Here is an 18,319-nt window from a genome sequence, read left to right as displayed (position 1 = left end):
TCGGCTCAGGTCATGATCTTGTGGTTTACGGGTTCAAGCCCTGTGTCGGGCTCTGTGCTGACAGCTCAGACCTGGAGCCTGCTTCGGATTCTGTGTCTCCCCCCTCTCTCTGCCCTTCCCTCCTCACGCTCTGTCTCTCTCTCCTTCAAAAATAAATCAACGTTAAAAAAAAATGTTTGAAAGACCCAAGAATATTCTTGCTACTGGTTTGTTTGTGTAAACAGCAAACTGAGACGTTAAGGCCCACATTTGGAAGAAAGAAAAGAATGATACTGAAAATATTCATTATTTAATCAACGTACAAAATATAGGCACGGGGGAAATAACAGTAATAATTAACATGTGCTGTTTTACACCTCAGGAAAGGGAAAGCAAGAGCACTGACTTTAGGGGTTCATGGTCTTTCGTTGCAAAAGCCAAGAATAGAGCTAGGTTTCCATTATGAGAAAAAAAAAAGAAGGAAAGAAACATAGATGTGATCCAGTAGCTCTAAGGACCCCAAACCTGAAAGGTTCAAGGGAGCCGTGCTGAACTCCACTACAGACAAGGAAATCTGAGCCATTGTTGGAACCGAGCCATCTCATCTAGTGTGGAACTCTGGGTCTTGCTTGATTCGGTTTCCAGTTTCTTCTAATGGGGACATCTACCCGCGAGGCGTAAATAGTGTCCTGAAAAGAAAGCACGGGCTTTGATGGAGTCTTCATCCTCACCGGCCACATTTGCCTCAGGGACTTTGCCCCACTTCTTCGTAATCCTTCTCCAGGGCTGCCAAGTCTTTCCTGGCCTCTAAGAACTCGCCTTCGTCCATGCCTTCTCCGACGTACCAGTGTAAAAACGCCCTCTTGGCGTACATGAGGTCGAACTTGCGGTCCAGGCGGGCCCAGGCCTCCACGACCGCCGTGGTGTTGCTCAACATGCACACAGCCCGCCGGGCCTTGGCCAGGTCCCCTCCTGGCGTCACCGTGGGTGGCTGGCTGTTGATGCCCACCTTGAAACCGGTTGGACACCAGTCTACGAACTGCACAGAGCTCCTCAGCTTCGTGGCCGCAATGGCTGCATTCACATCTTTAGGGACCACGTCCCCTCTGTAGAGGAGGCAGCAGGCCATGTACTTCCCCAGCCGAGGGTCGCACTTGATCAGCTGATTGGAGAAGTCAAAGCAAGCAGCGGTGATGTCGGACACGGAGAGCTCCTCGTGGTAGGCGCTGTCGGCAGAGACGATGGGGGCAAAGGCTGTCACGGGGAAATGTATTCTCGGATACGGTACGAGGTTGGTCTGGAATTCAGTCAGGTCCACATTCAAGGGCCCTTCAAACCGGAGGGAAGCAGTAATGGAAGAGACCGCCTGACCTATCAGCCTATTAATGTTGGCATAAGAGGGGCGTTCGGCACCGAGTTTGTGGTGGCAGATGTCATAGACGGCCTCGTTGTCCACCATGAAGGTGCAGTCCAAGTGCTCCAGGGTGGAGTGGGTGGTGAGGAGGCAGTTGTAAGGTTCTACGACAGCAGTGGAGATCCTGGGGGCCGGATAGACCGAGAACTCCAGCTTTGTCTTCCTGCTATATTCTGCCGCGAGCCTCTCCATTAAGAGAGATGTAAATCCCGATCCAGTCCCTCCTCCAAAGCTCCGGAAAATCAAAAATCCCTGAAGCCCATTGCAGTGCTCCGCCTGGGGAAGTAAAGGAGACGTGAGAATGGGCCCAACGAAGCCAGAAGCAGTGAGAGGGGACACTACAAGCTCCCCCGAACAAGCAAAACCTTCACAAAGGACTGGTCAACCGTGATCAACGCCACGGTAACACATGCGAGCGCGAGGAGTAGGGGAAGCGCTTTAGAATTTTACTGTAGGCAAAACCTGAACATCCACCTGTCGTTAGCTGCCCTCCACGGATTTATCTGCATGTGATCTAAAGCAAGGTCTTTATCAGTAACAAAGACAAGAAAATGACTGGCAAAATACTGAAGCAACAGATCCCTTCCCCTCCGCCAGTAGATGAAGTACTTATCAGCTCTATACCCAGTCTACTCTGTGGGTGTAAAAGGCATCGCATTACTTAAGGATTATGTCAAACACCGAAACAGGTCCTAGACAAAGGATTCTCCAGATCCCCGAGGAACTGACTGTTCGTAAGTAGGGTAACTCATCTCCAGGTAGGATACGCCTCTTGTTAACTTCACAAATAGTGGGATGCTACTGGAAAAGGACGAGTGTCCAGATGCTTTGGAAGTCTGTGATAACAAGATAAGCCACGAGTTGGGCAGAAGCAAGAGTGGAAGGGGGCTAATCCTTAAAAAGAAGGACCTCCTGCCATTTGTACAGCACGGATGGATGTTAAGGGCATTACGCTAAGTGAGGGAAGTCAGACATAGAAAGCCAGATACTGTATCATCCCATTTGTATGCATGGATCAAACTCATAAAAAGGGAAAGAACAGTGTCTGCCAGGGGCTGTGGGTGGGGGCAACCCGGAGTCAACGGTTGCAGGGCAGAAACTTTCAGTTAGAAAGTGAATGAGTTCTGGGGATCTAGCGGGGCAGCATGGTGACTCTAGTCCACAATACTGTATTGTATGCTTGAAAGCTGCTAAGAAATGGGGGGCCTGGGTGGCTCCGTCAGTTGAGCGACCGACTTCAGCTCAGGTCATGATCTCCCGCGGTCACGGGTTCAAGCCCCACGTTGGGCTCTGGAGCCTGCTTCAGATTCTGTGTCTCCCTCTCTCTCTGCCCCTCCCTCCCTCGCACTCTCTTCTCCCTCTCAAAAATAAAGACGCATTAAAAAAAAACTAAAATAAAAAAAGGAAGTTGTTAAGAGAGATCTTAAACGCTCTTACCACACGCACACACGTTAACCATATTCCCGCAATCGCTGTACAGGACAGGTGTATAAAATCATCACATGTACACCTTGAATTTACACAATGTTGCGTGTCAGTTAGACCTCAATAAAGCAGTGGGGGAAAAATAAAACATTTCCCCATAAATCTAAAAAAAAAACAAAACCCCAAAAAGGGTGGATGGGGCTATATATAACAAGGGTAAAGGTCTCTTCAGCCCTTCCTACAGAACAAAGCGTAACCAGAACCAACATACAGTGGCTTCTCGACTTTGCGCATCCGCAGGAGGCTCCAAGGGGAGAGGCTGGGTGCCGTGATGCCTGTGCTAGAAAATGCCAGTCCCTTGGGAGGTGGGGCCCAGGCACCGGGGCACCTGTCTAGGGAGAGGGGAGCCACTTGCCAGCTTTCGGATCCTCTCCAGCACGAGGTCGATGATGCCCATGCCGACAGAGTAGCGGCCTCGGGCGTAGTTGTTTGCCGCGTCTTCCTTCCCGCTGACGAGCTGCTCCGGGGGGAAGAGCGAGCGCTGCTGGCCGGCTCGGATCCCATCTGCAGGGAGAGACGAGGTCAGCGCGCTCCCATCTGCAGGGGGAGACGAGGTGGGCACGCTCTCATCTGCAGGGGGACACGAGGTCAGCGTGCTCCCAGGGGCAGGGGGAGACGAGGTCAGCATGCCCTGCTCCGAATTCTTGCACGGCCCAGGATCCCGATTGCTCCATCCTCCCGTGTGGTGGACAAATGGCCTGAAACCACGGAATCACCCTTCCTTAGTCTAGGGACGGGTATCATTATTCTCAGATAAGCAGAAAGTATGTTTCCCTATCACACACCCTTCATCAGTTCCTTAGGGCTGCCGTGACAAATGACAACAAATTGGGTGGCTTCAGACGAGAGAAATCTGTTCTCTCACAGCTCAGGAAGTCGCACATCAGGGTGTTAGCAGTGCTGGTCCTTTTCGGAGGTGACAGGGAGAGGCTGTCCCATGCCACTCTTCTGGCTTCTGGTGACCTCTGCCAGTTTGGGGAGTTCCTCTGAGTGTACCTGCATGACCCCAGTGCCTGCCTCTGTCACACGTGCCATTCCCCCTGCCGTGTCCCCTCTTCTTCCCATAAGGACGCAGACCGTGGGATGTAGGGCCAACCCCCATCCAGTGTAACCCCATCTTAACTCAGTACAGCTGCAAAGACCTTATTTCCAAATGAAGTCACATTCTGAGGTTCTAGGTGGACACAGATATTTAAGAGACACTATTCACACCCATCACACACCCTGGCATCACGCTGGCATTTCAAGGCCAAGTACCTCTATCCACAAATGGCCAACTGCGTGCCAGCAAAGCAAGGAAAAGCGTAGCAATCTAAATCATTAGTAGTATGCAAGGAAAGAGGCTTTAACAAGGAAGGTGTGGCCAACTCAAACACTCACACAACTCAAATGCAGTTAACATAAATGCCTAAAACAGGGAAACGGGTTACGATACTGGCAATCTTCAGTACAACCAAGCGCAACTCCTGCCTACTTTTGTTGCCTTTTAGAAACCTGGGCAGCATGAGGAAATACCAAGACACATGTGTCCCAGGTCCATGTCCCGCTCCCCAAATTTAGAACCATCTACATAGCGCGCTTCCTGAAGAATTATGTTGGAGGGCTAAGCAGGCTCTGGGGACGCTGCCCTGGTTACGGCGGGACACTGCATGGCAGCAAGGGCGTGTGTCCAAGAATCCGATTCCTGCATTCAGGTTCTCCTTCCCCATTCAGCTACGGGGCAGTCACTTACCATCCCTAAGCCTCCACTGTCGCATCTCACAAACACGGATAATAACAAGACCTGCCCCATTGAACTGTTACAAGGATTAAATGAGATCACAGGGCACAACGCATGGCCCACAGGAAACCATTATAAATAATAATGATACAGGGCGCCTGGGCTCAGTCGGTTGAGCTCCCGACCTCGGCTCAGGTCATGATCTCGCGGTTGACGGGTTCGAGCCTGGCATCGGGCTCTGCGCTGACAGCTGGAAGCCTGGAGCCTGCTTCCGATTCTGTGTCTTCCTCTCTCTCTGCCCCTGCCCCGCTCGTGCTCTGTCTTCTCTCTCTCTCTCTCAAAAATAAAAACATTGGGGCGCCTGGGTGGCTCAGTCGGTTGAGCGTGCGACTTCAGCTCAGGTCATGATCTCGCAGTCCGTGAGTTGGAGCCCCGCGTCGGGCTCTGTGCGGACAGCTCAGGGCCTGGAGCCTGTTTTGGATTCTGTGTCTCCCTCTCTCTCTGACCCTCCCCCATTCATGCTCTGTCTCTCTCTGTCTCAAAAATTGACAAAAAAAATTGAAAAAAATTGAAAAAAAATTATAAAAAAAATAAAAACATTAAAAAAATTTTTTTAAATGATGATACAATTAGCTCAGGACATGTATTTATGCAAATACCACATTGGTCCCATCACCAGATACCTATAGTTCATTTCAGAAGATCACTGCCTAAGAGGAAATGAGCCAATGTCTAAGAACAAGATGGCTCTCTCAACGCACCTTGTTCCCCTGCACATCACCATGAATTTCTAAACCACAATTTTGTACACCCCCAAATAGTTAAATCTACCAAAATTTATTTAAATGAGTTTTAACATACGCACACCAAAAACAAACAAACAAAAAACCCAAAGTTAAGGTTTTTAGAAGATACTTATAAACAAGATAGAAGTGGGCATATAATTCTGGGTGGACTCTGCTTTTCACCTAAAAGTCTAAGGCTGAATTCAGCCTAAGAAGGGAATTTATGGCATTCTGGAAGCCCGGTTCTTCATGATAATGTCCAGTTGGGATTCTGAAGGTAGTTCCATAAATTCTTTCAGTAAAATCGACTTTTCCAGAGATCAGTGATTATAGCACTGCCATTCGTGAGCACACCCAAACTGTCCGCTCCCTTCCTGGCACCTTTTCCACTTTGCTCAGAGACACGAGTGATCTGGCCCAGCGTCTTTACCTAACCAGCACCCTCAGGAAGTGAAGTGGTTTTTAAAAAGGATGATTTGACATTCCTTGCTTCCTTACTTCCAAAGCTGTTCGGCCCCACTCCACCTGAAATCCTTACAACTGTCTCCCCCAAAATCTTAAAGTTGCCAAAGCCTTTCTCCAACCACACCTCCTAGCCCACGACCCAGCCCGATGGTCTTTCTGTACCACTGCCCCCCTACCCGGCCCCAAGTTCCTGCCACACGGAACTCCTGTGTCACGTGCAGGTTCCTCCAGGCCTCTGTGAATCTGCCAGTGCTGCTCCCTCAGGAGAAGACGTTGGATGGCTCTCTAGTTACTTGTCCCTTCCTCGGGGATACCTCTGCACCTTGCAGACACTTCTATTGTTACTAGGTGGCATCGTACAACACTGACATTTTTTAGATAAAAAAGAATCAACCGCTGGCAACTTTATATGGTTCAGCTTAACACAGGTGTTCGTGTTGCTACCACCATTTACATTGTCTTCTCCACTAGCTTATGCTGTTTCGTTGTTGTTGTTGTTGTTGTTGTTAAAAGAGAATGGCTCTTCAAAGCATAAGAGACTCTTAAAAACTGAGAACAAACTGAGGGTTGATGGGGGTGGGAGGGAGGGGAGGGTGGGTGATGGGCATTGAGGAGGGCACCTGCTGGGATAAGCACTGGGTGTTGTATGGAAACCAATGTGACAATAAACTTCATATATTGAAAAAAATAAAAATTAAAAAATTAAAAAAATTAAAAAAAAAAAAAAAAAAGAGAATGGCTCTTATTAGTATGCAAATCTGGGGTCAAACCCAGTTCTACCCTCAAAAGTTCAACGATCTAAGGCAAGTTCCAGAACCTGCCCAAGACTGGGCGGCTTCATCTGTTAACTGAGGATAACAAGGTTTCCTGACAGAATACTAAAGGGATTATAGGAAAATATCCGTGCAGTTCCTCACTGATACATGGTACTGCTATGGACTGAATGTTCGTGTCTCCCCAAGATCTGTCTTGAATAGGTGTTGAAGCCCTAACCCCCGGTGTGATGGTGTGGGGAGGTCACCGGGCCATGGGGGTGGGGCCCTCGTGAATGGGGTTAGTGCCCTCGTCAGAGGACAGAGAGCGGATCTCTCTCTCTGCTATATGAGGACATGGCAAGAAGGTGGCCATCTGCGAAGCCAGAAGACAGCGCTCATCAGACACCGACCACGCTCCCACCCTGGTCTTGAACTTCCAGCCTCCACAACAGCGAGAAATAAATTTCCACCGTTTAACCCCTAGTCTACGATATCTTGTCACAACAGCCTGAACTCACTAGGACGGCAGCAGGGAAGGGATCAATATTCATTCATCTGTCTACTCCCATTACCTAGATGGATGAATGTTCATTGAATTTTGCTAAATTCCTTCTCACCACGACCTTGTGCTCCCGGTAGTTTCTTTTCCCACTCCTCCTCCCTTCATGTTACTTTCACGGGTCTGCTTACACAGCCTGGCCCTGCGACGGGTGATCAGAGCCAGAGGCTTGCCGCCCGCCCCAAATCCCTCCTCGCCTGGTCCCCACCTCACGGGCACCATCCACCCCAGCTTTGCTCTCGGCCACTTCAGACTCACACTTGGCACACTCCTCACACGTCACTTGACCCTCTGTCCTCCTCTCCAAACGTGTCTTAAATCTCTACTCCTATCTCCAAGGTCTCACACACCATCACCCCATTATTCCAATCAGAACTCCTCAATGAGCACCTTCCTCCCCGTCACAAAATCCTTGGTCACTACCCCAGAGAAGAGAGGGAAGGAGGAGAAGAACGACCACCCTCTCAGTCATGGGGCCCCTCACCCACTCTGAACCATCCCTCCCTCCCCTCTCTCCCTTGTTCTGCCTATGAATATCTTTAGTAGAATTCTACTCCACAAACACAACCTAAACTTACCTTTCCTTTACTCAAAACCATTCAGGCTGGCTTTGGAGAACATCAGCCACTTTCACAGCTTTTTAGTACTAACTCTATCGGGTAACTTTTCACTGAACACCTCTGGTTCCCCATCTTCTAAGGGGAAGGGACCAACCTGCAGACCCTTCAAATTCCTCATGCCCAAAACTAGGTCGCCTTCTGGAATTCATGCCTCATTTCTCAACCCCATTATTGAAACAGCGAAATCTGGGAGACACCCCTGAATTCTCTCAAGAACATCCATTGGCAAATGATCCATTCTTGTTTCTTTTTTTATTTTTTTTAAAGTTTACTTACTTATTTTGAGAGAGAGAGAGAGAGAGAGAGAGAGAGAGACAGCGCACAAGCAGGGGAGAGGCAGAAAGAAAGAATCCCAAGCAGGCTCTGTGCTGTCAGCACAGAGTCTGACACGAGGCTTGAACCCACGAACCATGAGATCATGACCTGAGCTGAAATTGAGAGAGTGAGATGCTTAACTGATTGAGTCACCCAGGCGCCTCAATCCTCTACTGTTTAGACCCCTCTCAAATTGGTATTCTCCATTCCAGTCCATCCAACACAAAAATCTTGTAACTTAATCTACTCTCTTTCTAGATCAGTACTTGGCACAGAGCAGGTGCTAAAGAAATATTGAGTACAGGAATGAATACATCTCTGTGATTAATATTACTGAAGTATAGTTCTAAATCTGCCATTCCCTTGCTCTAAGTCTTTTTATTTCCCATCAGACTCATACCACACATATTATTCAAGGAAATTCCATAGTCTGCCTCCATGCCAGTTTAAGTCTTCTGTGACTCCACTATATCCACATCCTCTCCATTTTCAAGCAGAAACAATATTCACAGGTGTCTGAGTGTGTCTTTGCTCGTGTTTTCCATTCTCTTTCATCTGTGAACTGTTAAAAGTCCTCTTACCCCATCTTCAAGATTCAGATGGACTATCACTTTGCCCATCAAGTCTTTTCTGATCTCTTCCAGAGAGGTGAGGCTCTCGCCCTCTCTTCCTTCAGCTCGCCCTCTCTTCAAGGCCTTCCTTGACATTCTTTTAGAAAAAGCACCTCCCACCACTTGGACAACATTCCCTACCCTTACGGCTCTGCCTTATTTTTCCCCATCCACCGATCACCATCAGGCACACTATTTGGTTTTTATAGAACTGCCCGCCACTAGAATATGGGCTCCATGAAGAGTACGACTACATACACCTCAAATGTCAAGGACAGTGCCTCACACGTATGAGGCTCTCTTAGTTGCTGAAGAGAACAAGGAAAATCAGCACCTTCTCCTCCAAGCCGGAGCATACACCTCTTTGTTTGGGCCAGCTCCGGACCCTCTCTTTATGCTATATTCCAGAGGACTGGGGAATTTCTTCTGGTTTCTTCCTGCCTCCTAGCTCTTCCCTGACTTGCTCAGCTCCTGATCCCAGGTCTTAAACCTCCAACTGGCCCAGCGTCTTCGGATTGGCACAAGTTAAAATACCTGCTACAATATTCATAATTCTGAGATGTGGCCTCTCACGTTGCTTCTTTAGTTACATTTACCACAGTCCTCTGGGGACATATTCCACTCTGTCCGGGTTTCGGGGATACCAGACTGCAACTGAAGCTCATGGCTGCAAAGTCCCACTTGTCAGAAACAAAAATTCAGATATTCTCTTCGGGCACTGATAACTCAGAGTCCAAATACAACATAACTGCCTCTCTTAGCCTCAGACTAGCTTCGCCTGTTCTTGAAGCCACCGCTATTTCCTATTTTTAATTCTTTCACGTCTAGCAAATACTGAATCTGTCTGCAGGCATCCTGGCTTCAGCGGTTCTCATGTTTCCCTCATAATAACCCTTTCCAGCTTCTGCTTCCCACGGGCACCAATCAACCTTCAGTGTGATACTTGATCTGACATCGTTCTGATCAGGAAATGAACTCTAATCCAGCACGTACAGACTGCATTTTCCAAGGATGGCCACCAGAGTGTTTCTCATCTCACGTGTGCTTCTCAGACCTCGCTCTTGGTGCATCAAGAGGTGAGGTCTTATATTCCCTTCCTCGGTGGATCTCTGTTTGTAATGGCCTTGACCCAGCGAACAACAGCAGGTCAACACCCTTCCAAGCCTAGAGTATTAAAATGCCATGGACTTCAGCCTTGTGCTCCTGGGATGCTTGCTCTTGGAACCCCGCTGCCGTGCTGTGAGGAAGTCTCGGCAGCCCGCGGGGAGGCCTGTGGCCCCCACAGCCCTGACCCAGCTCTTAGCCAACAAGCCAGCACCAACTTGCCAGCCATGAGGGTGAAACACTTCCAAAGTGGATCCTCCAGGGGCGCCGGGGTGGCTCAGTCGGTTGAGCGTCCGACTTCGGCTCGGGTCATGATCTCACGGTTCGTGAGTTCGAGCCCCGCGTCGGGCTCTGTGCTGACAGCTCGGAGCCTGGAGCCTGCCTCGGATACTGTGTCTCCCTCTCTCTCTGACCCTCCCTCCCCCTCTCTCTCTCTCTCTCTCTCTCAAAAATAAATAAACATTAAAAAAAAATAAAAAAAGAATTCTTCAAAGTGGATACTCCAGCTCCCACTTGAGCCTCCTTAGGACACCCTATAGAGCAGAGAGGAGCACTGCCCTCTGAGTCCCGTCCAAACTGTAGAGTCATGGACAAAATAGTGATCATTATTGTTTCAAACCACTAATTTTGGAGGCAGTTTATTACACAGCAGTAAATAATTGATGCATAATACCAAACCCAAATCCACCCTCCTCTCCAGCCTTTCCAAGTCAATAAGACCCCTTCCTCCCCCCAGCATTTCTGTAGACCCATTTCAAGTGCTTACTCAAATCTTCCATTAATAATCATAATATTGTATTCACTTCCCCCACAATTAGAAGATTTATTTGGCTCCTTGCCTCTTTGGAATCATGTTCGGGTCATGCCAAATTTCAGATTCTTTGTCAGAAGCTTCTAGCAACTGGCTTTCCAATCCAGGAAAAGATCTGATCTTCTGCTACAACAGATGTGTGTGGAGAAACTCACAAGGTTCGAATGTGTTTTATCACATAGGAAAAGAGAGCTAAGCTAGCATGCCCTCTGGGTATGTTTCATGCTGATCACCTTACGTGGTCATGAGTGACCTTCTAAATTTAAAAAGGGTCCCTATGATCCTGTTGAGATAGATCCAGTGTAATCTGATGATCCCAGGCACTCGTACTAGGTTTGTTTGCTGTGGTTGTGGACCTGGTTAAGCACACTAGAATGCCAGCCCCACATTACCTATAACAGTTGGCTCCAGGTCCGTGAAGAGGGCTCTGGGCACGTGCTTCCCGGCTCTGGTCTCACTAAAGAAGGTATTGCAAGACGCACCCATATGCTCCATTTTAGCATTCTCCACCTGATCCTTTTTACTGTCGAGAACAACGCCGTCTGGCTGGATTCCATGTTCCAGGCAGTAGAGTTCCCAGCAAGCATCCCCAATCTGGATGCCAGCTTGGCCAATGTGAATGGAAAGGCACTCCCTCTGAAATAAGCCATAGTAAGTTAGAACGAAGCAGGCCTTCTTAGGTAACACACGCTCTGTCCCTCAGTAATTCTGCTCACAATTGAGAGAAACCAACTAGCTGAAGCCAGCAACAGAAATGTATTATAAAGCTAATGAAAAGAGTCTCACAGAAAGCAAAAACCAGGCTGCAGGTAAGCTTTAGGAACAATTAAACCATGGACTCCAATTTCACTAAAAGGTTTCTTTCAACAATGTAATTTAAGCGCCTATTGTGCAATGGGGCTAAGAATGAGGTAAGGCTATATACATGTTAAATACCATATATGTATAAAATCAAGCTGCCTCACCCAGAAAAATAGCTGCTAGTTACTGGAAAGGAATAAACCCCGCCCCCTCAAAAATCAATTTATAACCTTGACACGTATTAAGACCCAGTGCATTTTAAAGTGCTACCTTTTCATATCTTGAAATTTTATATTTACTATTCAGATGTGCTCTGAATAAGGAAGGATGTTCTAAGCATAAAAGTAGTGGAAAATTTACCAAGGAAACTTACATGTAAGGGATTTAACAACCCAGAAATGTTTAGACTCAATACTGTAATAAACAAACAAAAATGTTGATGTATGTAAAAAATAACTTACATATAGTCCTTCACATTAAGGGCTATAGATAAGGCAATTTTATATACATTAATTGAAAAAAAAAAACACTTGTGGGGTGCCTGGCTGGCTCAGTCAGTAGAGCACGTGACTCTCAATCTTGGGGTTGTGAGTTTGAGCCTCACGTGGAGGGTAGAGGTTACTTTAAAATAAAATCTTTTTTCCCTAGAGTTCAATAGTTTTTTATTTTATTTTATTTTATTTTATTTTATTTTATTTTATTTTATTTATTTTATTTCATTTCATTTTGTTTTATGTTATATATAATTTACCACAACAAAATTTTAAAAAACACCTCAAAACCCTAGTATAAGGTATACTCCATAAAAGTAATTTTTTTGTTTATACTTCTGGAAATTTCCCACATATACACATACATACTTAAAAACACTCAGAAGCGTAACATACATGTTACTATACATCGGGTTTCTTTTTTACCTATTAATACATGTTGGAGAGCTAACCATTTGTTTGCATAAAATAGTTTATTTTTATTTGTATGTATTTAATTCTTTTTTTTCTTTAATTTGAGAGAGAGTATGCACGCAAGTGGGGGAGAGGGTCAGAGGAGGAGAGAGAGAAAATCCCAAGCAGGCTCCACGACCAGCACACAGCCCAATGTAGGGCTCGATCTAATGACCCTGGAATCATGACCTGAGCCAAAATCACGAGTCAGATGCTCAACCAACTGAGCCACCCTGGTGCACCCATCCCCAAAATAAAATCTTAAAAAAAAAAAAAAACCCACTTATGATACCTAGTAGGTAAATAGGCAAATGACATACATAGATTAAGATTAAGATAGGATTATTAAGAAAAGAGTCTCAAATACAAAGATTTAGGCACACTGGCACTCACAGCATTATTTCAAAAGTGAAAATCAAGAACCAGTCTACATTCATGTATCGTTGGGCATTTTAGAAAGGGTTAAGTAACCCTTGAATATTTTTGACATGGGAAATGCCTATGATAAATTATCAAGTAAAAAAGTATGTAAGTTGTATAGTTGTATACAAAGTATGATATCAAATACATTAGAAAGTAAGCATAGAAAGATATTGTTTTAAGTTTTTAATTTATTTATTTTGAGAGACAGAGAGAGCGCAGGTGGGGGAGGGGCAGAGAGAGAGGAAGAATCCCAAGCAGGATCTGCACCGACAGCACACAGCCAGACACGGGGCTCGAGCCGACAAACAGTGAGATCATGACCTAAGCCGAAATCAAGAGTCGAACGCTTAACCAACTGAGCCACCCAGATGCCCCAAAAAGGATCTTTAAAAATGCAAAAAACATTAAATATTAACAGCAGTTGTGTCTGGACAGTGATTATTTTTCTTGTGTAAAGTCTACTGTTTTCTACCACCCCCATTGGCCTCTACTCTCCCTCCTACTTTTAAATCACCATTCACATCTTGTTCTTAAAGGCCACCAACTAACTTTCTTGATAATTTACGCAGACACGAATATTTGCTCCTCTGAGAGAAGGAAAGAAAAAGTTACATCCTGAAAACCACAAGGACAGCAGTTGGGGATTTGCACGTTGTTGGGTTTCGGTGGCTAGTGGGCATGGGACAGGTCTGAGACTCAACGACAAAAAGACCACTCAGTCCAGGGAGGGAGGGAGGGAGGGAGCTCTGGCTGATCACAGCCCTGCAGTCAGACTTGGACTCTGTTCCTGTTCCCACTGCATCAAGCCCGTGTACTTTGTCTCCTTGATTCACAAGGTCTGACACAGCCCTCTCTGCTTTATGAGGGATTCAAGTTCACCGCTTGAATACCACCTCCCCCTTGTTCCTTCTCTGTGCAGCTACGGGTCTCTCGTGACAAAGGCTGTGAGCTCAATTTAGAAAGCACCTCACTAGGGGTGCCTGGGTGGCTCAGTCAGCGAAGTGTCTGACTTCGGCTCAGGTCACAATCTTACGGTTTGTGGGTTCAAGTCCCAGGTCAGGCTCTGTGCTGAAAGATCAGAGCCTGGACCCTGCTCCAGATTCTGTGTCTCCCTCTCTCTCCCTCTCTCTGTCTCTGTCTCTCTCTCTGTCTGTCTCAAAAATAAATAAACATTAAAAATAAATAAATAAAGCACCTGACTCAGTACCAACCAATATTCCCACCTCTGTATGGCATATAAAAATCAAACAACATGTTCCATCATAAACCAGCTTCTAAGACTCTTAAAGCACAGCCTCATCCCTCCCGTACCTGCTGGGCTTCCAACGATCTCTGCACATCAGCTACTGTAATCAGATCAAAGCTCCTTAAATTTAGGTAACAGTGTCTTCACAAGGTCTGTTACCCAAGTGATTCAGACATAGGCATGATAATGTCATTTTGGGACTCGCCAGGAATACTTGGCCCAAGAAGGACCAATCAAGACATAACTGTGTCCCAAAGTACAGAAGGCAATCTATACCTTCTGCTTCTCTTAGCCTTTCCCTCCTTTTGGAGCATCTGCTAAATATTAGTCACACTATAAAATAAGACTGTAAACTGCCCACCAAATACCAATACTGGTAAGTCACCGCACATTCATAAATGCTGCTACCGTGGCTATTTGATTTATTAGGAAGGCACTATTTTCTAATTCACTTTTTATTTTGAGATAAAGACAAGTTGTAGATTCATACATGGTTGTAAGAAACCATAAAGATCTCGTGTACCCCTTACCCATTTCCCCCAGCAGAAATACCTTGCAAGACTACATATATCATACAATAACACACCCAGAATATTGAAAGTGATTCAGTCAAGACACAGAACGTTTCTGGGACCACAGGGAGCCCCCACGTAGGAAGGCATCATTTCTAAGAACAAAACAACTTAAACATCCTTAAAGTGTTGAAGAGAGAGTCCAAGGGGCTAAGAACATCGAAGATGAATAAGCAGTATGAAAGGCTGCTTCCATTTAAGAATTCAAAATTCTAACATACTAAAAATTACTGAGACTGGCACATAAGATACTAAAAGGCCAGTGGATCTTAAAAGATGATCCCCAGGCAGGAATTATAAGTAACTATGTTCATTGTTGTCCCCCGAGAACTGAAATCAAGAGAGGACAAGGAGATAGATGTCCGTGTACTTTACCCGGCCACGCATTTATGAGCTTAGCAATGGTGACCTGGGTCTGAAGTCCCCAGAAACTCTACAAGCCTACCTAAAAGTGAAGCAATTTGATTTCTACAGAAAACCCAGCATGCCAGGTCTAAAACAAACATGGAACGAAAGGAAGGAGGGCTCCCTGCTTCCGCACTTCAATTAAGAGCAGTGAACAGGGGCACCTGGGTGGCTCAGTCCAACTTCAGCTCAGGTCATGATCTCACAGTTCATGGGTTCAAGCCCCATGTCAGGCTCTGTGCTGACAGCTCCAAGCCTGGAGCCTGCTTCAGATTCTGCCTCTCTCTCTCTCTCTCTTTCAAAATACAAATAAAATTAAAAAAAAAAATTAAGGAAAAAAGGAGTGAACAACTGCAAATCAACCAAGCTTCTCCTAAAAGCTGCAAAACTACAGATGCATGGGATGAGAGCTTATTCAAATCTGCCTCAAACACAGTTATTGAAAGAAACAAATGGCCTCCTTTAAAATCCCTTCCTTTGTATTAAGACTTTATTAAGGATGGTTTGGTAGTGAAGTGGGCCAAATATGATGGGTAAAATTTGCTACCACACCGAAGCGACAGTGACAACAAGGTAGGGGACCATAGCCACTTACCATGCTGCTCTGGAGGTGCCCCACTGGCCCACGGTAATGACAGAGGCGCACACCCAGGCGGACTTTATCACAGGGCAGGAAATGACTCCACCTGGGGGCTGAGACACCTGCTTCTCTTAAAGGAGTCCAGCCTCCCCTCAGTCTTTCCATTCTCTTTTCTCAAAGGGTCTGTGTGGGACCTGAACACCCTGGGAGAGTCTGTGCACAACTACAGATGACTTAATTGGAGCTTACCCAAATTTGCTTCCAACTCAAGCTTACTTTTGTTCAAAATAACAAATGTCTTCTTAAAAAGATCCTCCTCTCCTATTAAGAATGTATCAAGCATGGATGGGGAAAGATTATGAGTAAAATTTGCTTCAATAGCAATTAGCAAATAGCTAGAAAAATAGCTTTTTCTAGTATATAAGTACTATGTGAATGTCTTCTCCTTAAATAAGATTCAAACAGGGGCATCTGGGTGGCTCTGTTGGTTAAGCATCCAACTTCAGCTCAGGTCATGATCTTGCAGTTCATGGGTTCAAGATCCACGTCAGGCTTTGCGCTGACAGCATGGGTCCTGCTGGGGATTCTCTCTCTCCTCTCTCTCTGCACCTCCCCCACTTGCACTTTCTCTCAAAATAAATAAATAAACATTAAAAAAAAAGATGTGTTAAATTTTTCCATTATGATTGTTGACTTGTCTGTTTTTCTTTTCTGACAATTTTTTGACAATTTTTGCTTTATATATTTTGAGGCTATGTTATTGAGAGCATGTAAGTTTTAAATTGTTATATTTTCTGTGGAATTGAAATGTTTTATCATTTTAAAATGACTATGTCTACTAATGATTTTACCTTAAAGTCTTTATTATTGAATATATTTTAAAAAATTTTTAATGTTTATTTTTGAGAGACAGTGAGTGAGAGAGCATGAGAGCATGAGTGCGGGGGTGGGCAGAGAGAGGGAGACACAGAATCTGAAGCAGGCTCCAGGCTCCGAGCTGTTAGCACAGAACCCGACACAGGGCTAGAACCCACGAGCCGTGAGATCATGACCTGAGCCGAAGTCAGATACTTAACTAACTGAGCCACCCAGATGCCCCTTCATTGTTGAATGTTAACATTACTACTTTAATATAGATTTCTTGGTTAGTATCTGAATGATGTCTTTCCCATCTTTTTACATTCGTAAAAATTTAAAAACCTTTTGGTATTGTCATATTTTTATGTGTCTTTTGTAAGCTTAATGTAACTGATTTTTTTCTATGTATCTTTATTTATTTTTTTAACATTTATTTATTTTTGAGACAGAGAGAGACAGAGCATGAACGGGGGAGGGGCAGAGAGAGAGGGAGACACAGAATCTGAAGCAGGCTCCAGGCTCTGAGCCATCAGCCCAGAGCCCGACGCGGGACTCAAATTCACGGACTGCGAGATTGTGACCTGAGTTGAAGTCGGACGCTTAACCGACTGAGCCACCCAGGGGCCCCTGTATCTTTGTTTTTTTTTATTTTGAGAGAGAGAGAGAAAGAGAGAGAGTGAACAAGGGAGGAGCAGAGAGAGATGGAGAGAGAGAATCCTGATCAGGCTCCACACTGTCTGCACAGAGCCCGGCGTGGGGCTCAAACCCACAAACCATGAGCTCATGACCTGAGCAGAAATCAAGAATTGGATGCTTAACCCACTGAGCCACCCAGGCATCCCTCTATGTATCTTTTAATCGAAGAATGTAGTGCACGACATTTAATGCAATAACTAACATAGCTGGGTTTAGATATCTTATTTTGGGCCTTTATCTTGTTTGTCCCCATTTTCTAGGTTATCTTTTGTATCCTTCCTGATCTTCTTTTGAACCATCAAAATGTATTTAAGCATGCAGGGAACTATTGCTGTTGTTTTATAAAATCAACGTTTGTTTTAGACTTCCCCACATATTACCATTTTCTTTGCTTTTCATGCCTTCTCCCATTTCAGAACTTTTTTTTTTAAACTTCTTCTGCCTGAAGTAAGTCCTTTAGAATTTCCTTGAGTGAAGTCTTTTTCTTTTCTTTTTTTTTTTTTTTTTTTTTTTTGCTTTTGTCTGAAATACCTTTATTTCACCCACCTTCCTGAAAGGTATTTCACTGGGTACGGAATTCTATGTCGGTATTTCTCCCTGAATCCACTGGCTTGTGGCTTCTGGTACAGCCTATGAGAAGCTGTCCGTACAAATGTTATTCCTTTGAAGGTCTCTCTGGCTGGGTTTGAGTTTTTATCTCTGTCTTTGGTTGCTTTAGTTTTACCATCATGTGTCTTTATGTTGATTTCTTTATTTGTCCTACTTTCGATCTGTTGGGCTTAATGATTTGTCAATTCATGTCTTTCTTAAGTTTTAGAGAGTTCTCGTTATCTTTTTGAATATGGCTTTCTTTCCATTTTCTCCTTCCTCTTCTTTTCATTAGACGTTTTTTTTTTTTTAATTTTTTTTAACGTTTATTTATTTTTTTTTTTAATTTTTTTTTTTCAACGTTTTTTATTTATTTTTGGGACAGAGAGAGACATAGCATGAACGGGGGAGGGGCAGAGAGAGAGGGAGACACAGAACCGGAAACAGGCTCCAGGCTCCGAGCCATCAGCCCAGAGCCTGACGCGGGGCTCGAACTCACGGACCGCGAGATCGTGACCTGGCTGAAGTCGGACGCTTAACCGACTGCGCCACCCAGGCGCCCCAACGTTTATTTATTTTTGAG

At 45.3% G+C, this 18,319-nt stretch overlaps 2 protein-coding genes across 5 annotated transcripts in view; both read right to left on the bottom strand.

Annotated features, from left to right (window-relative positions):
- Positions 1–18,319, bottom strand: part of LOC131483647 (aldo-keto reductase family 1 member C23-like protein) — a 133,747-nt gene that overhangs the window by 106,228 nt on the left and 9,200 nt on the right. The window lies entirely within an intron of this gene.
- Positions 271–16,353, bottom strand: TUBAL3 (tubulin alpha like 3). Its single transcript, XM_058682014.1, has 4 exons — positions 15,610–16,353; positions 11,016–11,259; positions 3,234–3,382; positions 271–1,669 (listed from the first exon to the last, which is right to left on the bottom strand). The coding sequence occupies exons 1-4, from the start codon at positions 15,757–15,759 to the stop codon at positions 725–727; spliced, it is 1,488 nt and encodes a 495-aa protein (XP_058537997.1). The 5' UTR covers positions 15,760–16,353; the 3' UTR covers positions 271–724.

Source organism: Neofelis nebulosa, chromosome 8, assembly GCF_028018385.1.
Source record: "Neofelis nebulosa isolate mNeoNeb1 chromosome 8, mNeoNeb1.pri, whole genome shotgun sequence".
Taxonomy (NCBI): domain Eukaryota; kingdom Metazoa; phylum Chordata; class Mammalia; order Carnivora; family Felidae; genus Neofelis; species Neofelis nebulosa.
Note: the sequence above shows the minus strand (reverse complement) of the source record. Positions and strands in the feature narration are given on the sequence as shown.